The sequence below is a fragment of the Symphalangus syndactylus genome, chromosome 3, assembly GCF_028878055.3.
Source record: "Symphalangus syndactylus isolate Jambi chromosome 3, NHGRI_mSymSyn1-v2.1_pri, whole genome shotgun sequence".
NCBI classification, from domain to species: Eukaryota; Metazoa; Chordata; class Mammalia; order Primates; family Hylobatidae; genus Symphalangus; species Symphalangus syndactylus.
In genome coordinates this window covers 73,733,335-73,758,731 of record NC_072425.2, presented here as the reverse complement: position 1 = coordinate 73,758,731, position 25,397 = coordinate 73,733,335, and the positions used below count along the sequence as shown (strand labels likewise).

The 25,397-nt window shown below is 38.3% G+C and overlaps 1 protein-coding gene and 1 long non-coding RNA gene across 24 annotated transcripts in view; one reads left to right on the top strand and one right to left on the bottom strand.

Moving 5' to 3' along the window:
• LOC129479338 (uncharacterized) overlaps positions 1-2,895 on the top strand; it is a 49,935-nt gene extending 47,040 nt beyond the window's left edge. The window contains exons 3-4 of the long non-coding RNA XR_008656646.2: positions 810-995; positions 1,919-2,895. This is a non-coding gene — a long non-coding RNA (uncharacterized lncRNA). The remainder of the gene's footprint in view (positions 1-809; positions 996-1,918) is intronic.
• Positions 1-25,397, bottom strand: part of TRPM3 (transient receptor potential cation channel subfamily M member 3) — a 943,194-nt gene that overhangs the window by 191,879 nt on the left and 725,918 nt on the right. For all 23 annotated transcript variants that reach the window (XM_055272296.2, XM_055272299.2, XM_063636996.1 and 20 more), the window contains one exon: positions 22,431-22,554. In XM_055272296.2, coding sequence (XP_055128271.1) covers positions 22,431-22,554 — 124 coding nt within the window. The remainder of the gene's footprint in view (positions 1-22,430; positions 22,555-25,397) is intronic.

The following is a 25,397-nucleotide window of genomic DNA, read 5'->3' as shown; positions in this document are numbered from 1 at the left end:
AAATGTCTGGACCTTAAAGAAATTGTATTATATGAAATTCATGAGTGGGAAGGGCAAGCACTAATGGTCATTTCTGTATTATGGTATTTAACAATTGCTTCCATTCAAATGCTACAATATTATGCAGTCTGTAGTAGATGTCCATGTACAGCATTCACATTCAACTTTAATATTTAGTAAGGCTTTTGTTAGGCAGACGTGGGAGTGGTATGCTAATCAATATGAACTTTTCTCGAGTGTTCTTAATAGGGTAATAACACTGATGCCAGGATAACCTTGAAGTTTATATTTGCCAAGGTAGATATCCTGCAGAAAGAAGTTTTGAGAACTATAGTAGAAATGGAAGAAAAATATATTAATAGCATAGACTTGGGTATCTTTATAACCAGATACCTACTCTTTTATAAAACCATGGCTAAAAGGACTTAGGTGCTATTGGTAACTTTCTCCTAGTTTAAAAACTCAGCCTAATGTTTTCAGTGGTGGGGAGGGATCTGACTCTGAAATAATGAATGGTTCAGCCTTAAAAATATGTTTATAAATAGCATGAAAAAATGCAAATATTTTATTGCTAAGTGAAAACTTTCACTGTATAGATATATGCAACATGATTACCACTGTGTTCAAAACAACGTAAAATAAACCTAAAACCTTATACACAGAAAAAAATACCTTAGAAGAAAATTCAGCAAAAGTCATTGGTGCTTGTGGGGCTGTGGAAGATCTTTTTCCTCTGTTTATATTTTGATAGTTTTAAAATTTTCTATAATAAGCATATTTCTAATTAGTATATATTACTTTCACAATAGAAAAAATAAACTAGATCAAAGCTATACTCAACTTCAAGATGACTGTTCACTGAGAAATGTGAAATTAATATGAAATATGAAAGAAAACTCTTACTATGTAAATGAATCACAGAATCCAAGAAAGATGTGCTGGATGGGAACTAGAGATCATCTAGATTGCATTCTGTCTAATCAGATCATATGAAGGTAAGATTTCTGGGCTGAAGAGTTAAAAGTGTGTCCTTCTCACATTAGAAGAGAGAAATGGAAAGAATCCAAGCTTTTTATTCAAACAAGGCTGGATTTAAATTTTGATGCTGCTTCTTAACTTTCTGTGTCCTTTGGGCAAATTATTTAACCTCTCTAAGATTTAGAAAAGTAAGATGGCAATAGTGCCTACTTCTTAAAATGGTTTTTAGATTTAAATGAGAAAGGGGAAGACAGATATGTAGGTAGGTAGATAGATACAGATACATATGTACACATATTGCCTAATACCTAATACGCAGCTTTTTAGCATTATTATTATCAAAGCCTCTTTATTCCTCAGTGGCCATTGGCTAGAAATATTTTGATATCATTTCTTTTGGGTTTAAAAGAGAAGGAAGATAACTACTGAAATCTCTTTCTTCTTCTTCCTTTTTTTAAAAAAAGCATGATAAGCAAATTTAACATGAGATCTACCCTTTCAACAGACTTTTAACTGTACAATACAGTATTGGTAACTACAGGACAAATGTACAATGGATCTCTATAACTTACTTATTTTGCATAAGTTCCTGTTGACTAGCAACTCACCATTTCCCCCTCTCTGCAGCCCCTGACAACCACCACTGTGCTGTCTGCTTCTACAGGTTTCACTATTTTAGATTCCCTAGAGTCCTGTGTCTTCCAACACTGATAGAATAGTATTGAAGACCATGGTATATTTTTTATGGACAAGAGTTGTTGTGATATCATCTCTTGCTGTCTATTCTCCTTCAGCTTCTTCCCTTAGTTTTTCTTTTCCTATAGTGCAGAATTTCTCAAAAGCATGTTCTATTCTGTGTCCACTTTCTCCAGTCTCATTTTCTGTTGAATGGCCTCTTCAGGATTTGTTTCCATAACACTACTGAAACTGTACTTCTCAGGGTCATCAGCGAACTCCATCTTGCTAAACATCTGACAAAGGACTAAAATCCAGAATCTACAAGGAACTCAAACAAATCAGCAAGGAAAAAGCAAATAATCCCATCAAAAAGTGGACTATGGACATGAATACACAATTCTCAAAAGAAGATATACAAATGGCCAACAAACATGAAAAAATGCTCAGCATCACTAATTACAAGGGAAATGCAAATCAAAACCACAGTGCAATACCACCTCACTCCTGCCAGAATGGCCAAAATCAAAAGATTAAAAGAAATAGATTTTGACAGGGATGTGGTGAAAACAACACTTTTAACACTGTTGGTGGAAATGTAATCTAGTACAACCACTATGAAAAACATGGTGGATATTCCTTAAAGAACTAAAAGTAGAACTACCATTTGATCCAGCAATCGCACTACTGGGTATCTACCCAGATGAAAAGTCATCATACAAAAAAATATACCTGCACATGCATCTTTTTAGCAGCACAATTTGCAATTGCGAAAATATGGAACCAGCCCAAATGTCCATCAATCAACAAGTGGATAAAGAAATTGTGGTGTATGTATATATATATCACAGAATGCTACTCAGCCATAAAAAGGAACGGAATAATGGCATTCATAGCAACCTGTATGGAATTGGAAACCATTATTCTAAGTGAAGTAACTCAGGAATGGAAAACAAAACGTCTTACATTCTCTCTCATAAGTGGGAGCTAAGCTATGAGGATGCAAATACGTAAGAATGATACAACGGACTTTGGATACTTGGGGAAAGGGTGGGAAGGGGGTGAAGGATAAAAGGCTACACAGTGGATACAGTGTACACTGCCCGGGTGATGAGTGCACCAAAATCTCACAAATCACCACTAAAGAACATATTCATGTAACCAAACACCATCTGTTCCCCCAAAAACCTATTGAAATAAGAAACAAAACAACAACAAAAATATATGTGGCTCAAGCCTGCACCTGACTTTCCTTTTAAGTTTTTTTGCTTTATAAATTTTTTAAAATAAATAAATTCCTGAAAAGTTATGACCTATTACTTGTTCATTAAGACATTTTAATGACACAGGAACATACTTATGTATTTACTAAGTGAAAATTATAATTTTCACTTAATTACATAATTACATAATTATATTATTATTAAGTGAAAAATTCAGGATATAAACATATATGTAAACAATATCTCAATTACATACAAATTAGTATAGAAAAAATGGAAAATGCGCCAAAGTTATAATCATGATTATTTACCTTTCTCATGTGTTTATTTATTTTCTATATTTCTACAATGAAAATATTTTTATTTTTTTAAATGGATATATAACTGTACATATTTATGGGATACATAACGATGTTTGATATATATAACGTATAGTGATCAGATCAGGGTAATTAGCATATCCATCACATCAAATATTTATCATTGCTCTGTGTTGGGAACATTCAATGTCCTCCTTCTAGCTGTTTGAAACTATATATTATCAACCAGTTATCCTCCAGTAGTATAGAACACTAGAACTTATTCCCCCTACCTAACTGTGATTTTGTATCCTTTAACAAATCTCTCTCTATCCTTCCCTTAAAACATTTTCATAATTAGAAAAATAAAGCAATTATTATTACTATTAATTTAAGGAAGGTTAAGGCTTGTGTTCTAGTTTTGCTGTCTGGAGCTGTGTAGACTTAGACAAATCTCACAGCATCTTTGAGTTTGAGGTCACCACAAATAACACATACATAGTAACAGTTGCCCTGCCTACCATGAGAGGTTATCTTGATGATCAAATCTGAGAAATAACAGACATGATGAGGCTTTATCAGTTGTAGTCATTTCATACATGTATTATAATCTTCTGGCTAAATCAAGTTCCATTCCTGGGCTTCCCTGTATTGCTCAGTGGAACTATCATTCTTGACCACTATCTTTCCTTAGCCACCACACTCAATCAATCGCCAATTCCTTTGAGAGAAACTATTTTTCATTGTGGATTTCTGGGAAGAGATCATCAATGAGGCACCCTTCACACTATGTCTGGAGGGTGGATAGAGATGGAGAATTATAGGGAGAGGACATTTTGACACAGAGAGCACTATGAACAAAGTCACATAGGTGGGATATTCACAGATTTTTCAAAAAGTACATTTGGTTAGACTAGAGTACAAGTAGTACTTCGAGTTGTGGCTGGAAGGATAGACTAAGTCTGGATCACGGAGGGTCTTGAATGTCTGGCTAAGGAACTGAAACTTAATTCTGAAGGCTAGTATATTCCAACCTACAATCATGCTTGTATAATCTTCACCTTTTTGCCATATTGATACACCAACACTACAAGTAGAAATTTTTCTTCAAATTAATTCCCCTTTAAAACTTTATTTAGGTCTAATACCCTTGGCTTTGTGTTTTATTATAATTATTTCATATATAAGCAAATGAAAACATATCTCGGAAAACAAAAAGATGGATTTACATTCCACCTAAAATGATCTCCTATGCAATTAGTGATAGCCATTCCTTGCCTTGGGAAGCACAGTGAGGGTAATGTGGGTTTCTGATTGGGTGGGAGGTTACATTATGAGAGTTGCTCCTTAATGGGAGTCATCCAGCTGCCCTATTTCAACTGGAATGGAGAGACTAGAGGGCGCTGAGGTCAGCCAGGGATGGGTAGTTTAGGCAGGCATGGTGAGATTCTGCCTAGGGATGCAGAGTGGAAATGCAGAGTAGGTGTGAGATGTACGCCTCCAGTCTCTAGGAAGACCTTCCTAGAGTTAGAACTCAAACTACCAATTGTCATGTAAATTATTTAGTAAGTAAGCTATTAAAAGGAATAAAATAATACAATAGTATTCTTATTTAATCGATTGTATTACTTTTAATAATTTTTCTCAGTAAAAGAGAGTAGTTATATTTTTCCATTGCCTCTAATCTACCAATATTTTTTGAGGAATATGGCTGAAAAAGGCCAGAGGTATTAAAATTCTATGTGTGTTCATTGGTTATGAGAGAGAATTTGAGGCTTGGATAGTGGGATTGAAAATCAAATGGGGCCGGGCACAGTGGCTCACGTAATCCCAGCTCTTTGGGAGGCCGAGGTGGGTGGATCACCTGAGGTCAGGAGTTTGAGACCAGCCTGGACAACATGGTGAAACCCCGTCTCTACTGAAAATACAAAAATTAGCTGGGCATGGTGGCGGGTGCCTGTAATTCCAGCTACTTGGCAGGCTGAGGCAGAAGAATCACTTGAACCTGGGAAGCAGAGGTGGCAGTGAGCTGAGATCATGCCACTGCACCCCAGCCTGGGTGACAAGAGCAAAATCTCTGTCTCAAAAACAAAAAATAAATAAATAAAAGAAAAAGAAAATCAAATGGGTATTTGCTCTTCATTTCTATAGTCTTCCCAAATCTGTTTCGTTGTTCTGATGGGCTAGCATAATTCTTGTCCCATTGTCATGCAGCTCAAATGACACAAGGAATGGAACAGAGCTTTATACACTATAAGCATTATCATACTTCAGTAGATGAAAGGTGTTATTATTATTATTATCAGCTGTTTTGGAAAGGGATTGTGTAAATTACATTTTCTTGATATTTGTTTTTCATGTCGATGAATATTTTGTGAGACTACAGGGTGGTCTGGACACTGTGCCTACATTTTCCTTGTAAATATAATGACTGGTACATACGGGCAGAAGGTATTCCAAGAATATCAGCCAACAAGATAGTCTTTTCTTTCCATGTAAATCTCACAGTTTAATATTCATTCAGATTGTTCTGGGAATGAAAGAGAAAATGGGCTCCTACTTAACAGTCATTTTAACTTGATCACACTTGATAATTAGAATATTGAATCAGATGAAAAAAGGTAGAAAGAGCCCAGGATTTGCAAAAAGACGCTCTTGGCTTAAGTACAAAGTTGCCACTAACTAAACAAACTTGAACTTGTCACTTACTGTCTTTGAGTCTTGATTTCTCTCTGTAAAATGGAGATACTAATACCGACCTCAGCAAGGTTGATTTTTGTATCAAACAAGATAATATGAAAATGATCTTTGCTAAACATAAAGTGCTATATAGACATCATCACCATTGTTATAATAAAAATATTTATTGAGTGCTTATTATGTTCTTTGTATATATTAACTCATTTAATCCTTATAATTAATGACATAATATTGGTATTATTATCTAAATTTTCTGGAGGTGAAAACTAAGACATATGGAGGTTAAATAACTTGCCCAATATTGTATATTAAATGGCAGATCTGGGATTTGAATCAGGCAAATTGACTATAAAGCCTGCATCACTCTTATTTCTAAAATAATGATATTCTAATAATTTAAAAGCGTTTCAGAACCTCAAAAATTTATCAGTAACCCACTGTATGTTGAAAACTCACATGGAAAACATTTTGAGTTGAAAAATTCTTCCTCTTTATCTTCTTTCCACTATTTTATTTAAAATGTTTGGACTTAAATTATCTTAAGATGATATTCAGATAACATTTAAAAGGAGTTTTGGTACAATTCAGTATCTATCTCAAAGAACATTTCAATTTCTCCCCAAACATTATGTTGGAGAAAAAGCTTTTCTAAACTTGATGCATGACTCTATGACTTCCAGCCATTTGGTGTAAAAAAGTCCCTTCCCATCTATAAAAGGCTTGATTCCTCTTATGACTACAAGCAGGCCAATTGAGCTTGTTTGGTCATTGGTGTTAAACAGGGAAGGCAGTGGCTTGCTTCTTTCTTATCACCTGGGAAGTTATATATGCTTCCTCTTAATTGTACCCTGTCCACTAAAATGATCAAGAAGGGAAGATGGAACCTGAAGATGAAATCAAAAGTCCTGAAATCAAAGTATGACCTACTGACAATTTTAACTAAGACTGGATAAAATATGAGAGGAACAAGAAACGTCTGTATTTATAATCTAATGAGTCCCTGTAGTTACATGTAGAATAATTGTAGTTACAGTTAACAATTACTGAGTGCTTCCTAGGAGCCACACACTGTGCCAACATTCTTTACACATAAGAGTTAAATACTTAGCTCTCCCAGCAACAGGGTGTTGGGTACTGACAATTCTGAGGAGTGAATCCTATGTGGTGCTGACACCCTGACCTGACAAGTAACACTGACCATCTCCTGCTTATGGTAGTAAGAGACTACCATTATTCTAAGCAAGAAACATCGACTTTTTGTTCCTTTCTCAGATACAGACAGGATGCCCATTTGAAAAACAAAAACAAAAAAGAGAGAGAGAGAGAGATGAAACTTTTAAAAATCATGCTTGCTTGGTTTTTATGAGTCTATTAAGGGGTAGGTAGAGAGTTGGCCTTCAGTTTCCTAAATGTGGAAAGAGACTTGTAATTGGATGCCAACATCAGCTTCAAACATACTCTCATAAACATAATAAATCTCCTTGCAGTGGAAGGTAGTGGAGTTGGCCTCCAGAGACTTATCCGTAAGGCACAGACAATAGCCCTCTGCTGTCTTCTCCAGTGTCTAAGGGAAAGTTGTCAGCTCTGGAGCCTGAGGGCCTGCAGAGAATGGGAAGCCATGTAACATTGGGATACATCTTGGCCTTGCATTTGGTAGGGGATACGGGGCATGTGCAACCCTTGGATCAAAATCTTTTGGTATATCTATATTTATCACATTGGGGTAAAAAAAAATCAAACCATTGTTTCTACTAAAAGGAGGAAGCCCCTAGTGTGACAGATTCTAGAACACACGGGAATTATCACTGTGTTTTAAAGCTGAGGATCCCAGGGCTCAATGCAGGTTAAGCTACTTGAGTGATGAAGGCAGAGTTGGAATCCAGGTTTGTCTGCTTCTAGTACTTGGTTACAACTGCCACATTAGATTGCTTCCCGTGGGTTGCACAATTTAAGTGGATGGGCCTGGATCAAATCCAAGCCCATAAACCAAATTTATGACTCCCTAAGGAGCTGTGCCTCTGTGTTAGTAGAGATTTTAACAAAATTTATAGATACTGAATATGTATCAGCCCCATTAATGTATATATATCTGAAGTCATTCATTCACTCACTTATTTGTTAAAGATTTATTGAGTGTCTGCTATGTATATGCTACGATATTAAGCACAACTAGGCAAGAGTGAGTGCAGGAGAAACATAGAATAATGAATCAGACAGATTCTGCTCTTAAGAGCTTACAAGGCAAGTTAGAGATATACATAAATAAAGCATAAACGACAAGCACAAGAGAGTTACAAATAAAGGAGGTAAATGGATTCCAGGTGTGTGTGTGGGTGTGTATGTGGGTGTGTGCACATGCAAATGCAGACATGTGCATGGGTTTGGCAATTGAATGTGACTAAAGAGAGTGCTCTAAGCTTGAACAATATCAGGGAAATAGAAAATTTAAAAATGACTGTAAGGAGATCTGTTTGGTTAGCATGATGAATCCATAAAGAAGCAATGGAATTTTGGACTGAAACTGCAGGCAAAACATTCTACTTTACGTTCAAAAGAGTGATATGATTGGCTCTGTGCTTCAACAAGGGCTATCAGGCATTTGTATGGCAAGGGGCCAGGAAACCACTGCCTGTGGGTCAAATTTGTTTTATGCTCTGTTTTTCTGTGACCAGTAACCTGAGAATTGATTTTTACATTTTAAAGGGTTGTTGAAAAACAAGAAAGCAAACAAAGAACAGTATGTGACAGAGATTGTATCTGGTATGCAAAACTTGAAATATTTACTATCTGCCACTTTACAGAAAAGTTTGCCAACCCCGGAATGTGTGTAGGATGCATCGTTAGGGGGATATTGGACTAGGCAACCAAGTTCATAGGGAATAGCAATAGTCTAGGCAAGGAAGAATGAGGGTGTGCGTGAGAGTGGAGTTTGGAAATGCAGGAGCCAGGGGAAAGCAAGGCTAGATATTTGTGCATTTGGGAATTGTCTTGATTAAAACGGTAATTGAAGTCACAATAGTGAATGAAAGGGAAAAGAGCCAATAATTGATCATAGTTAAACATTTGTTTTTAGAGTGGTGAGGAAGAAGAGGATCTAACAATGGAAAAAGAAAATGAATGGTAACAGAAGTGTTAAAGAAATAGAAAATTGAGAGTCTAACATGAAATTCACAGGAAAGTAACTTTAGAAGAAAGAGGAAGTCGACAGCCTCAAATGCTATAGAAAATTTACTAAAAAGGTTGCAAAAGTGATGGCCTAATATCTTTGCTTCCATTTATTCCATTAGCACAATTTGTACTTCCTTGGCTTTTGCTTGCCTTATGCTGCCCTGCCCAAGAGAGAATGTGGTGATAATGAGGTATTAGAGCCATAGCTGCCAGGGTACAACTGTGACCTAGCCCTTAAGTTTAGCTTCTCATGTTGTATCTCTATTACGTTCTAAATAAAGGTAGATGCCAAGTCTCTTCTAACTCTCCTCAAGGTACTTCTTCTCCATGTCAACTGGTGGATATGTGATTGCTAGGATTTGAATATTTGTGTCTCCTTCAGATTCATATGTTGACTCTTAATCACCAAGATGATGGTATTAGGAGGTGGGGCCTTTGAGAAGTGATTAGGTCCTGAGGTCTTTGCCCTGATGAATGCGATTACTGCCCTTATGAAAAAGGCCTGAGGAAGCTTGCTTGCCCCCTCCACCACATGAAGATGCAGCAAGAATGTACCATCTATGAGAAAGTGGGCCCTAACCAGATACTGAATCTGCCAGAGTCTTGATCTTGGACTGTCCAGCCTCCAGAACTGTGAACAATAAATCTCTGTTGTTTATAAACTACCCAGATTATGGTATTTCATTATAGCAGCCGGAACAGACTAAAACAATGGTCCCTGGAGACTTGACTGACGAGGGTCAAGAAAATATTAGTTTATTTTGTTTTTTATTTTTTTGAGACAGGGTCTTGCTCTGTCCCCTGGGCTGGAGTGCAGTGGTATGATCTCAGCTCACTGCAGCCTCAAACTCCTAGGCTTAGGAGATTTAGCTAGAACTCCTGTTGCATGCCAACACAACCAGTTCATTTCTGTATTTTTTTTGTGGAGATAGGGTTTTGCTATGTTGCCCAGGCTGGTCTCAAACTCCTGGGCTCAAGTGATCCACACTTCTTAGCCTCCCAATGTCCTGGGACTATGGGCATGAGCCACTGTGTCCAGACAAAAATTGGTTTATTTTCATTCCTGTATATCCTGAATTGATGTACTGGATAAACAGACTTAGTACTCTAGTTGCAATGTTTGCTTCTTGATTTTAGAATCATTATTGCAAATGAGAACCAGCTGTAGGGAAGCAGGAAGCCCATGTTACCACACTATAAAGTCTGTGAAGTACATTACAAAAACCCCCAAGATATAGTCCAGAAATTAAGATGTTAAAGTAATTTTACCACATAAATTATGATTAGAAAGCTATTTTTTTTTCTTTTTACATTCAGGCCATGAGTGCACCAATAAACACTCAATAACTAGCACAAATCCAAAATAAGCCATTGGACAACTATCTTATTTTGGAAACTATAGGGCAGAGTTAAGAAATAGTAAATAACATCCCACTTATTAAAATTGTTAAAGCAATTTACCAAAAACCGTGTAGTAATAAAGTCAGAAAACTGAAATATGCTCTAGGTTCTGAGATAAGAAGAATAAAAATCAGATTATTTCCTATACTTCATAAATAAGTAGTACTAAAATGAAGTCATCCTGGAGAAGGCAACAAATTAGTATAAAGTTATTCGTGCTTTATTTAATTTTTGTCTTTTAACATAATTAAATATGAGCTAACATTTCACCTTTATGGAAAAAGAAGTCTGGCATATGAATATTTCATTTGTGTAAGAAAAGCATAATGGATAAAGTCCATTTGACCCAGATGTAGATTCAATGGCTAATTATTGAAATCTCTCTCCCTTTCTCTTTCTTGACAGTCACTGCATGTATCTCATTTAAAATAATTACTATTTAATCTGGGTTGTAATAACCAACTAATTCTAGCAGAGGTTATGCACATCATAAATAATGTCAGGGTCCCTACAGAAGAAATGATATATAACAGCTTTCACCAACACGCAGCTTAGACCTAGGCTACTAGGCTGTACTGTAAGATTGTACTATGCATTTTTCTGTTGAAAATCAGAGTAAGCAGTTGTGAGATGTCATAGCTGGATGCTCGCAGTTTCACGTGATTGTGCAAGTGGAAATGGCAGCAGAAGAGAATCTTTTCCCAGATGAAAGAAAGTATGGGAGTTTGGAAAGCCTAAATTATTGGCTGGGAAACAGGGTGGTAAAAAGAAGTAATGGAAGTGTGGGGATTCATCCAGACTGCATTCAGACTGTGGAGGGTCTCAAAGCCGCATTAAATAGTTTGGACACTTGTCAGTAGCAAAAGCAAGTCCTTGAAACTATCTGAGCAAAGAAGTTAACAAGTCAGGCCTGGGCCTCAAGCATCAAGCTTGGAGGAGTGTGTGGAATAGCTTGGAGGACGGACAACAAGGTTTCCTTTCTGGGACTAGGTAGGAACACATAGTAATGGCCCTGGGGAAGAAAACTGAGGCTCAGAATGAGGATGATGGCACTGGAATCAAAGTAGAGCAGGCAGATGTGAGAGATGCTGCCGAAAGAAACTCAGAATAACTTGGCCACAATTGACTGGTGGCGGTGCAATGAGGATAGGGGAACTGAAGCTTTCAAGATTGAGAAAATGAAACGAGAATTGGAAGGGGAAACATGGTGGAGAGGTAGGGCTGGGAAGCACCGGAGGATGTTGGATAGGCTGATTTTGTTTCTGGACGTGTAGAACTTGAAGTAATGATGGGACAACCAGGTGAGACATCTAACCGCAAGCTGTAATTATGGTTGGAGAGATCGAGAGAGCAAGGTTAGGGCCAGAAATAGTTTTGTGAATAATCTCCAATGAGGTTGTTGGTAAAGCCAACAGGAGATGTATGATAGTACCAAGAAAAAAAAAGGTATTATAACAAAATACATAAATGAGACTTAGCAATTGAGACTATCTTACTGAACAAATGAACGAAATTTAAAATGTATACAGGGTAATAAGCACAGAATAAATGCAATTACACTAATTTACCACTTAAAAATAGAGCATCTAATATGATATTAAAAACAAAAGCTATATATAATTTTTAAGAAACTCATCTAACATACAGGGTGCAGAAAAGCTAAAAATAAAAGAAGAAAAAGCATGAAAATTTCCTATATTGGGAAAGTATGAACTAAAAGAAGTTGATGTAAGTGGATTAATATCAGATGAACTGAAATGCAAGACATAGCATTGTCAGGAATAAATAAAGTCACTGAATAATGATAGAAAAATATTTCACCAGGAAATATAGCTAGTCTAAAAACTTATAAGCCAAACAACATCATCTCAAAATATATAAAGCAAAAATTTGACAGAATTTTAAAGAGAAATTGACACAATCTCCCACGATAGGAGACTTAAAATTACTTCTCCAAAAAATGACAAAAAGAACAAAAGGACTGAGAACAAAGAAGTCTCAGATAATGTCCACATTTACAGATGAAAGTAATGAGAAGCATAAGGAAAAGAGGAGAAGAAAAAGAAAAGTTGAAGGACTAGCAGAAAAGTACAATGTCCTTGAAATTTTAGGAAGGTAGAAAAGACAGAAGTAGAACTCAGTGTAGAGGGAGTAATACAGTTACTGTCCAAGAAATGTACATTTTCTAGAGAAAAAATCATGGAGGAAATGCAAAGTGATGGGATGTGTTGCCTGTTCAGAGAATGACTGTAGAGAAGAAGAGGGGCACTACTTCCTCTGATACTACACAGAAAAAAAAGACATGGCTCAAGATATAGTCACACTGGGATAAAGGAGAAGAAAGCAGAGGAGCTTACATTTATGCCCTTTGATTTCCTTTAAGGAGGAGTCTTCTGTTGAGCATGAGGAGAATGAATCGTTAAATTCAATGCAATTTCAATCCACATCTCAACAATGTGTGCGTGTGTGTGTGTGTGTGCGCACATGCACATGTACATGCAATCTGAAAGGCTGAGTTTAAAATTTACCTCTAAGAGCAAAGGGCTAAAATAGTTGGCAACTCTGGAGAAGTGTCACAAGGAGTGTGACTTGCCTTATCTTACATCAGGGCTTATTATAAAGTTACACTGATTAGAAAAGTAGGGCACCAGGCAGGACTAGACAAGTAGGGAAGCCAGAAAGGCTCATGTATAGGTGGAAACCTGCTTTATGAAAGAGCTGGCATTATGCCACATAAGGATGGACCATTCAATAAATGATGTAATGTCAGTTAGTCATCCACATGGATCCTCACTTCATACCATATACAAAAAAAATCAGTTATAGATGGGTTACAGATTTAATGTGGAAGGTGAAAGTAGACACATTTTAGTTGAATATATAGAATATCTTTTTTGATATTTGGGTAAAGAAGAGTTTATTAAACAAGAGGCAAAAGGCACAAAACATAATAAAGGCTGATACATTTAACTACAGTCGTGGGCTGCATAACAATGTTTCAGTCAATGATGCATTGCGTATGTGACAGTGGTGCCATAAGATTATAATATTGTATTTTTATTGTACCTTTTTATCTTTAGATATGTTTAGATACACAAATACCTACCATTGTGTTACAATTGCCCACAGTATTCAGAACTGTAATATGCCATTCAAGTTTGTAGCCTAGGGACAAATAGGCTATACCATAGAACTTAGGTGTATAGTAGGCTATGTTGTCTAGGTTTTTAGAAATACACTCTACGGGCTGGGTGTGGTGGCTCACGCCTGTACTCTCAGCACTCTGGGAGGCTGAGGTGGGCAGATCACCTGAGGTCAGAAGTTCGAGACCAGCCTGGCCAACATGGTGAAACCCCGTCTCTACTAAAAATACAAAAATTAGCTCAGTGTGGTGGCTGGTGCTCCCAAAAGCCACTTAGGAGGCTGAGGCAGGAGAATTGCTTGAACCCGGGAGGCGGAGGTTGCAGTGAGCCAAGATCATGCCACTGTACTCCATCCTGGGTGACAGAGCAAGACTCTGTCTCAAAAAAAAAAGAAAAGAAATACACTATGATGTTCACTCAACAATGAAATAGCCTAACGACACATTTCTCAGGATGTATCACCATTGTTAAGTAAAGCGTGACTGTACATTAAATTTGAGAATTTCTATTTATCAAAGTACATCAAAAAAAGTGAAAAAACAAGCCCCAAACTGAGAAAATGTATCTGTAACACAACCAACAAAAGATTAGTATTTAACATATATAAAAAGAATAAGAGGAAGTGGCTGTGGTTTGAAACTTGAAAAGAATATAAAAGATTTAGAACAATGATTGTAGGGAATAGGAGAGCCTATTGACTAGAGATAAATACTAGGATTGGCCGGCATTATTGAAGGCCTAATTGAATTAGACCGATTGACTCAGCTTTGGGAGTGGTACGAGAAGCATCAGGCACATAGAATAGAGTAATTGACAGGTGAGGGAACCCAGATGGGAGCAGGGAGGGTGGAAAGACACAGTGCAAACTCGCAACAAGGCACAAGGTAAAGAAAACTATTTTGAACATGTTTTTACACAGATTGCTTGAGGTGTTTGATCTCAGGGTCGTGAACAGAGAAGCTTGGCATCCAGGTTCAGGTTCAGTATGAATGAAGTGGTGGGAGGGGGAAGATAGGGCAGTTATCTCTGGAGTGGGGAGTAGATTTTAAAGTCCTAGATTCTGGAGCAGCAAGGCTTTGAGCGGAGGCATGATTCCCAGGTGTGACTGGGAAGAGATGGAAAGATGAACTGATTGGATGCTAGGAGGTCTGGCTGCTGTCAGGGGAGGAGAGTGATTGAGAGGAATCACCAGTGTGGAAGCAGAAGGTGGTGAACTAGGAGCAGGGCTGGTGTTGTCATCACCATGACTTGTTTAGGGCCACACAACCATGGGGCTTACAATGCCAAGTCCAAGTGGTCCTCCTACACTCCAGGGTATCAAAAGCAAATGTACTGCCCCAGTCTGGGGCTGGTGGGTTGGCAGTGGTGATAGAGGAAGGCTTCTGCAGGAGCTCAGAGGACAGACAGGAGCTCCAGGAGGCAGCAGCAGAAAAGGAGCTGGCACTGCCCTCTGGAGCATAAGGCTCTTGGTTTCTACGCACATAATCAGCCTCACTGTGTGCATGGCCACTTGTGTCCTCTTTTCCTGGTCTTGATATTCTTTATGACCAGACCCCCCTTGAGGAGGAAGAGAATAGAGGGACACCTGATCTGTGACATCTGTTCCCAAATGAGTGTGTTGTAGATGGTTTTTATCTCTTTAATTTCTATTCTTTATCTGAAAACAATGATAGAACTTAGGTTACAGGTTGATTTCTAGAAGGAATCTTTTTTAAAGGGGACAGGTTTTGAGTAAGCAGAGAAGTGAATTTCTTCAAGATCTATATGAAATAAGCAGAAAGTACAGCAGTATCTCTGTGTGATGATGTCGTGAGGGGCTGCCCCACCTAGCTTGAAATTGCAGACCCAAGGCATATTTTTCATGAGGCCACACCACCCAGAGGCCCATCCATACTGCAGGCATTATTATGTATGTCAGTTAAGTGCTGGGATGAGAAAGATGTCACATCAACTCTAGAACCAAATAGCTTAGCCAAACTTGGCAATGGTTAGACTGGCCTCATAATATTATACCCCACATAGTTTGTAAGGGGAATCAAAAGAAACTTGAAGGATACAAGAGAAAAGAGGAACTCTACGATGATGCAATGCCTCCTTGTTTTGTGCACTATGCTATGGAGCCTAATGAGCAGAAAACATGGGCTCTGCAGCAAGACAGTCCTAGTTTGGCTCTTCCTGGCTGTGTACATCTCCCCACTTCTCTTAGCCTCAGTTCCTTTCCTTGCCTCTGCAAGAGGAGAAAACAATGCCTACTTTGTGTCTACCTTATTTTCAAGGCATCTGGTACCGTCCATGCACATAAGTAGTCCCTCAAAATTTGAAATTATAGTTATACTGTAATTTTGATTTAAACATTTCTAACTTATTTTTGCCCAGATGTGGAGATAATTTGTTGCTTGTTAAGAACACACAGGCCGCCGGGCGCAGTGGCTCACGTCTGTAATCCCAGCACTTTGGGAGGCCGAGGCAGGCAGATCACGAGGTCAGGAGATCAAGACCATCCTGGCTAACACAGTGCAACCCCATCTCTACTAAAAATACAAAAAATTAGCCGGGTGTGGTGGCGGGCGCCTGTAGTCCCAGCTACTTGGGAAGCTGAGGCAGGAGAATGGCGTGAACCTGGGAGGCGGAACTTGGAGTGAGCCAAGATCGCGCCACTGCACTCCAGCCTGGGCGACAGAGCGAGACTCCGTCTCAAAAAATAAATAAATAAATAAATTAAAAAAAAAAATAAAAGAACACACAGGCCAACATTCAAATTTAGGAAATACACAGAACACCACAAAGATACTCCTTGAGAAGAGCAACCACAAGACACATAATTGTCAGATTCACCAAGGTTGAAATGAAGGAAAAAATGTTAAGGGCAGCCAGAGAGAAAGGTCAGGTTACCCACAAAGGGAAGCCCATCAGACTAACAGCAGATCTCTCTGCAGAAACCCTACAAGCCAGAATAGAGTGGGGGCCAATATTCAACATTCTTAAAGAAAAGAATTTTCAACCCAGAATTTTATATCCAGCCAAACTAAGCTTCACAAGTGAAGAAGAAATAAAATCTTTTACAGACAAGCAAATGCTGAGATATTTTGTCACCACCAGGCCTGCCTTACCAGAGCTCCTGAAGGAGGCACTAAATATGGAAAAGAAAAACCAGTACCAGCCACTGCAAAAACATACCAAATTGTAAAGACCATTGACACTACGAAGAAACTGCATCAATTAATGGGAAAAATAACCAGCTAGCATCATAATGACAGGATCAAATTCTCACATAACATTAACCTTAAATGTAAACAGGCTAAATGCCCCAATTAAAAGACACAAACTTTGAGAGCCATGAGTATGCTGTATTCAGGAAACCCATCTCACTTGCAAAGACACACGTAGGCTCAAAATAAAGGGATGGAGAAATATTTACCAAGCAAAAGGAAAGAAAAAAAAAAGCAGGAGTTGCAGTCCTAATCTCTGATAAAACAGACTTTAAACCAACAAAGATCAAAAAAAACCAAATAAGGGCATTACATAATGGTAAAGGGATCAATGCAATGAGAAGAGCTAACTATCCTAAATATATATGCATGCAATACAGGACCTACAAAGAGAGTTAGACTCCCACACAATAATAGTGGGAGATTTTAACACCCCCATTGTTAATATTAGACAGGTCAATGAGACAAAAAATTAACAAGGATATTTAGGACTTGAACTCACCTCTGGACCAAGCAGACCTAATAGACATCTACAGAACTCTTCCCCAAATCAACAGACTATACATTCCTCTCAGCACCACATCACACTTATTCTAAAATTGACCACATAATTGGAAGTAAAACACTCTTCAGGAAACGCAAAAGAACGGAAATCAACAGTCTCTCTGACCAGAGAGCAATCAAATTAGAACTCAGGATTAAAGAACTCACTCAAAACCACACAACTACATGGAAACTGAACAACCTGCTCCTGAATGACTACTGGGTACATAATGAAATTAAGGCAGAAATAAACAAGTTCTTTGAAACCAATGAGAACAAAGATACAATGCACCAGAATCTCTGGGACACAGCTAAAACAGTGCTTAGAGGTAAATTTGTAGCACTAAATACCCACAGAAGAAAGTGGAAAAGATCTAAAATTGACACCCTAACATCACAATTAAAAGAACTAGAGAAGCAAGAGCAAACACATTCAAAAGCTAGCAGAAGACAAGAAATAACTAAGATATAGCAGAACTGAAGGAGATAGAGACACAAAAAACCCTTCAAAAAATCAATGCATCCAGGAGGTGGTTTTCTGAAATGATCAACAAAATAGACTGCTAGCCAGACTAATAAAGAAGAAAAGAGAGAAGAATCAAATAGACATAATAAAAAAGATAAAGGGGATATCACCACTGATCCCACAGAAATACAAACTACCATCAGAGAATACGATAAACACCTCTATGCAAATAAACTAGAAAATCTAGAAGAAATGGATAAATTCCTGGACACATACACCCTCCCAAGACTAAACCAGGAAGAAGTCAAATCCCTCAATAGACCAAAAACAAGTTCTGAAATTAAGGCAGTAATTAATAGCCTACCAACCAATAAAAGCCCAGGGCCAGATGGATTCACAGCCAAATTCTACCACAGGTACAAAGAGGAGCTGGTACCATTCCTTATGAAACTATTGCAAACAATAGAAAAGAGGGACTCTTGCATAACTCATTTTATGAGGCCAGCATCATCCTGATACCAAAGCCTGGCAGAGACACAAAAACAACAAAAAAGAAAATTTCAGGCCAATGTCCCTGATGAACATCAGTGAGAAAATCCTTAGTAAAATACTGGCAAACAAAATCCAGCAGCACATCAGAAAGCTTATCCACCAGGATAAAGTCTGCTTCATCCCCGGGATGGAAGTCTTGTTCAAAATATGCATATCAATAAACGTAATCTAACACATAAACAGAACCAATGACAAAAACCACATGATTATCTCAATAGATGCAGAAAAGGGCTTCAATAAAATTTAACACCCCTTCATGCTAAAAACTCAATAAACTAGGTATTGATGGAATGTATCTCAAAATAATAAGAGCTATTTATGACAAACTCACAGCCAATATTACATTGAATGTGCAAAAGCTGGAAGCATTCCCTTTGAAAACTGGCACAAGACAAGGATGCCCTCTCTCACCACTCCTATTCAACATAGTATTGGAAATTCTGGCCAGGGCAATCAGGCAAGAGAAAGAAATAAAAGATATTCAAATAGGAAGAAAGGAAGTCAAATTGTCTGTGTGTGCAGATGACATGACTGTATATTTAGAAAATCTCATCGTCTCAGCCCAAAATCTCCTTAAGCTGATAAGCAACTTCAGCAGTCTCAGGATACAAAATCAATGTGCAAAAATCACAAGCATTCCTATACACCAATAACAGACAAACAGAGAGCCAAATCATGAGTGAACTCCCATTCACAATTGCTACAAAGAGAATAAAATACCTAGGAATACAACTTACAAAGGATGTGAAGGACCTGTTCAAGGAGAACTACAAACCACTGCTCAAGGAAATGAGAGGACACAAACAAATGGAAAAATATTCCATGCTCATGGATAGGAAGAATCAATATTGTGAAAATGGCCATACTGCCCAAAGTAATTTATAGATTTAATGCTATCCCCATCAAGCTGCCATTGACTTTCTTCACAGAATTAGGAAAAACTACTTTAAATTTCACATGGAACCAAAAAAGAGCCTGCATAGCCAAGACAGTCCTAAGCAAAAAGAACAAAGCTCGAGGCATCACGCTACCTGACTTCAAACTATACTATGAGGCTACAGTAACCAAAACAGCATGGTACTGGTACCAAAACAGATATATACACCACTGGAACAGAACAGAGGCCTCAGAAATAATGCCACACATCTACAACCATCTGACCTTTGACAAACCTGACAAAAACAAGCAATGGGGAAAGGATTCCCTATTTAATAAATGGTGTTGGGAAAATTGGATAGCCATATGCAGAAAACTGAAACTGAACCCCTTCCTTACACCTTATACAAAAATTAACTCAAGATGGATTAAAGACTTCAATGTAAAACCTAAAACCATAAAAACCCTAGAAGAAAACCTAGGCAATACCATTCAGGACATAGGCATGGGCAAAGACGTCATGACTAAAACACCAAAAGCAATGGCAACAAAAGCCAAAATTGACAAATGGGATCTAATCAAACTAAAGAGCTTCTGCATAGCAACAGAAACTATCATCAGAATAAACAGACAACCTACAGAATGAGATAAAATTTTTGCAATCTATCCATCTGACAAAGGGCTAATATCCACAATCTACAAAGAACTTAAACACATTTACAAGAAAAAAACAACCCCATCAAAAAGTGGGCAAAGGATATGAACAGACACTTCTCAAAAGAAGACATTTATGCAGCCAACAAACATATGAAAAAAAGCTCATCATCACTGGTCATTAGATAAATGCAAATCAAAACTACAATGAGATACCATCTCACGCCAGTTAGAATGGCGATCATTAAAAAGTCAGGAAACAACAGATGCTGGAGAGGATGTGGAGAAATAGGAACACTTCTACACTGTTGGTGGGAGTGTAAATTAGTTCAATCATTCTGGAAAACAGTGTGGCATTTCCTCAAGGATTTAGAACCAGAAATACCGTTTGAACCAGCAATCCCATTCCTGGGTATGTACCCAAAGGATTATAAATCATTCTACTATAAAGACTCTTGCACACGTATGTTTATTGCAGCACTGTTCACAATAGCAAAGACTTGGAACCAACCCAAATGCCCATCAATGACAGACTGGATAAAGAAAATGTGGCACATATAAACCATGGAATACTATGCAGCCATAAAAAAGGATGAGTTCATGTCTTTTGCAGGGACATGGATGAAGCTGGAAACCATCATTCTCAGCAAACTAACACAAGTACAGAAAACAAAATGCCACATGTTCTCACTCATAAGTGGGAGCTGAACAATGAGAATACATGGACACAGGGAGGGTAACATCACACACCAGGGCCTCTCAGGGGTTGAGGGGCTAGGGGAGAGATAGCATTAGGAGAAATATCTACTGTAGATGATGGGTTGATTGGTGCAGCAAACCACCATGTCACATGCATACCTACTTAACAAACCTGCACGTTCTGCACAAGTATCCCAGAACTTAAAGTATAATTTAAAAAAATAAACTTTTTAAAAAAGAACTCATTTTCTGAGCCTGGAGCTAGGAATACCTCACATTTCTTATAACAAATAACTTGCATTAAAATGCAGTTGACTTTTTCAGCAGAAACCATGATTAAACAACATGAAATTTAGGCAGAATTCTGTAATAACAGTCCCACAAAATACCTAGAAAAGTTCATTCAGCCTCATTTGGTTGTATGACTTCCCACTGGTTCCTAGAATTTTGCTCCTAGCTGCCTTTCTAGGGAATTTGCAGGACTGCTGAAATGTATAGTCCTGGTAAGGTTTCTCAATTAGAATTGGCCTCAGCATTGGAAAAGCATCAGTACTCAGAAGATAATCCCTACTGTGGCATGTAGAAGCTCAGGGCTTCAGTGCCTCCCTGGACAGGGGAAGTATGCGAGCTGCAACACCGTGAGCTAACCACATCCGAGATGGGAGGATGTCACATGTGGGTGGTACCTTCGTGCGTAGTAGAGTTCTCCTGGAATGACAGCAGCCATGACTGTGTGCCCCACCCGCTCACTGGCTTCTATATATGGGGCAGCCAGACTGTGTACCTAGGTATTGTCCTATTCTTCTCATCTTCACTCATCTCATCCCAAACCTGGAAGCTGCTGAAAGGTTTCTCACAAAGGATGTGTGGATGCTTTCTGGAGATGGGTCTTGCCCACTCTAATCAATTCTTTTTTTTTTTTCCCTAAACATTTTGCTATCTCTCTCAGCAGCTGGGTTTAACTGACCTTTGACAATAGTCTTTCTGGCTGAGGGCTGGGGGCATCTACTCAGAGTGGGTGATCCACTGCCTTGGCTTCAATGTGACACTTTCTGAATAAAAATACTCCATACAGAGGTTAAACATCACTGGTTTTGAGTCTTAGCTCCTCATTTACTAATCAAATAAGCCGAGTTTCCTCATCTGTAAGATGAGGGTAATAATTGTATCTTTCTCATCAGGACAGTTGCAAAGGTCACATGAGTTTATATGCATAAAGATCATGCTCCCTGCCTGGCAGATAGCAAGTTCTTGTTAAATGTTTGAGTAAGCAGAGAACAAAATCACATGATTTTGTTCACCCTAACAGGAGCTCTGATCATACTACATTTGTAAGACATTTTGCTCTGATTTTAGAAACACTTCAGTAGCTATAGATTCCTCCAGGATTTCTTGAGTACGTTTCTCCATTTTCTACCTGTACAGATCAGTGTAACAGCCCGGACCCTTTGTCATTAAAGCTATTTGACACGAAGCACATCAGTGGTTCATGATTTACAAGCAAAATGAAATCTGAAACCTAAGAAGATCAAGCTGAAGCGTTTTCCAGGAGGGGACCAATTTTGTCACTTCAACTCATTTTGTTGAGGCAGTCAGAGCATTTGGATGAGCTCCAAAAGGAAATGATGCTAAAACTCTGCTGCACACACCTTATTAACTCGAAGGCAGTAAAAGCAGTGTCTTAGTTACTTAGGAGAGGAAGCTACTGGAGCCAGTGGAGCCTGAGGAGAGCTGTAAGCTCCGCCAGAAAGAGAGAATGTTGCATGATTTGAGAAAATGTTGTGTGATTCAAGAAAATGACTGAAAATGTGGAGACAGCTGGCCACCCATAAGGAATTACCTACCAATTCCTTCTTCTTCATGCACTCCATGAGGATGATGAACAGATGCTGAGCTTGGGTTCGAGTGTATGTGAAGGTCTTCTGTATAGTCACCAACAGCTGGTCCCTCAAAGATTCATTTATCAGTCTGCAAATAAAAACAATGTCAAAAGCAGGTCAACCAACTCCTATTCAGCACATATTTCTGAGAAATACAGAGCTCAAGAGGGAATAATGAGGGTTTACTTTAGATAGGAGTTGCTTCTATATTTTTGTCACAAAAGGTATCCCGCCTGTGATAATTTAAAAAGCAAGGCATTTAAAAATAAATCAGTTTTACTCTCTCAGAACCCAACAAAGTAGAAAGATTGATTTAGATATTTTAATTTTATTTTTCTGTTTTTCATATGGCATGTGTCTAATGCCCTTTTCCTCAAGTTTGCTTATCAAAAAATACCTTCAATTAATCATCTGCATCTTCTTGGTAAGAATTTGCTATAGTACTGTTCTCAACAGTACCATATAAATCTCCTAACAGTACTGCAGGAGATTTAAATTGCAGCATCATCTCTAATTGTGGAAATAAAGACAGTATTTCATTAATAAGTTGTTGAACATCCATAAGCAGAAATAGGAGTTATGTTTTCCCAAAAATCATTTCATGTAGGTGGCAGCCTGTCTGGCCTATGATTTAGGTATTCATGATTTATGTCAAGCTTTTGCTCTGTTACAGTGAACAGTAAGACAGTATAGTATTGGCTACCTGATTAAAAGATATTTTTATGCTACAGAAGAATAAATGAAAACAGGAAAGAGGCATCATATCTAATGAATGCTCAATTATGTCTTGAATATGAATCAATCACAACTAATTTTTAACTTCTTTCCCATTACCCTGGTGAGAACAGGGCTTTCTCTACTAGCCATTAAATGGCAGGAACGGAAAACTCACTTTATTAATAACAGATATTATTTAAATTCAGGAAGACAAAACCGCTCTCAAGGACCAGTGGCAAAATTACCATAATTTACCTAGCATTTTACAGATTACAAATTGCTTTCATAATTAAAGTATCAGAAACTCCTAAATAAAATAGTGAAATAAATTATCTCAGTTGCTGATTACAGCAACCCTATAGACAAGGGATTTGTTCTATTTCACAGGCAGGACATTTTAGCCAGAAAGAGCCTAATGTTTAAAATGTTTAAGTTCATGCAACAAATAAGTGACAGAGTTATCAGAATCAGAACCTAGTTCTTCTGAATATCTGTCCAGGGCTCTTTCTACCACACCATGTTGCCTCTGTTTACACCAAGTGGATCACACCACTGCCTCTCTTCATCACTGTGGCTATTTGAGCAGGCAGTTGTGGAGTTTCCTTCAACATGAAAGCAAGAAAAACGTTATTGCTTAAAAGAAGGCAAGATGGGGAGCCAGAAGATGTCTTCCTATCAGTGACCTGCTGTGCTCCAGTTTATGTGAGGTTCAGCTGAACTCACTAGGTTGGATATTATAATGGCCCTGCTTTGAGGAGGGTGGCATTCCTCATGACAGAACTATACCAATGATCCTGGAAGGTCACTCAGCTGGATGAAGGACTGGGTCACCCGTTCCCCCACTCCTACAAAGTGTATATTCTATATCAAGAATATACACATTTAGGCTGGGTGATGTGGCTCCCACCTGTAATCCTAGGACTTTGGGAGGCTGAGGCAGGTGGATCGCTTGAGCCCAGGAGTTTGAGATCAGCCTGGGCAATACAGTGAGACTTTGTCTGTACAAAAAATTAAAAAAGTTAGCTGGGCATGGTGGTGCATGCCTGTAGTCCCAGCTACTTGAGATGCTGAGGTGGGAGGACCACTTGAGCCAGGGAGGCAGTGAGCCGAGATCACACCACTGCACTCCAGCCTGGGTGACATGGCCAGAACCTGTCTAAAAAAAATTTATATTTAGAAAAAGAGGGTGGTTGAAAAAAATAATGCCAGATCCTCTCTTAAGATTATCTTAATTATTCTGAATGACTCTGTGGTCTTAGCTGTGGACCAGATTGAAATCATTTATTCATTCATTCATTCATTTGTTTAGTCATTCAACAAATGCATAGTGAATGTCTACTTAGTGCCACACACTAGGATGTGCCAGGAACAGAGGAGCTATATATGCACTCCCAGCCTTCAACGAGCTTATGCGCCAGTGGAGTAGAAAGATGTGAATCAGCAATTCAACCATGATTGTCAGTGGAAAAGAAGTAGAGAAGCTTGTGGCAAATGAATCTAATCTAATCTAAGGGGTTCAGGGAAGACTCTTCTGAGGAAGTGCTGTTTTATCTGAGACATGAATGAATGAGCATCGGCATAGTTGGGGTTGGTAGGGTTGGGTAAGAGAATTAACAGCAGACAAAATGGCACGAACAGGCCCAGTTTGGAAAAAATAAAAGGTCAGTATGGCTGGAGCTGAGAGAGCAAATTAAAGAATGGAACAAAATAGGGCTGCAGAGGGAATGAGCAGGAACAAGATCAATGGGGACTTTGAAGGTGATGTTATAGAGATTTTAGGTTTTATCCCCCAGACAATGAAAAGCCATTGAAAGATTTAAGCAGAAGGGTGGTATGATCACATTTGTGTCGCCAATTAATTTTCCTGAAAAGTAAAGACATGCACACTCAGACCTAGGCATGTGTCTTCCTGACAGGTAACCCAAGTGGATGAGTCTAGAGAGCTCTTCAGTATCAAGCATCCATTGATGTTGTACATGATTAACAACAGAAAGGATTCTCCTGAGTAGCCACTTGATAGATGTAATCGTTCATCTGCAGGTGTTTAATTTTGATAACAACTCAAAATTTGTTTTCTATTATCAACCATCTGTAATGAAATCCCGGCTCCCCAAGGTCATTATCTGCATGAGGGATCTGTCTGACACTTGTATCCAATCTGTCACTTTCTAAAAATTGAGGAATGATGTGCAATTTAGCTGATTATGGGTTTCA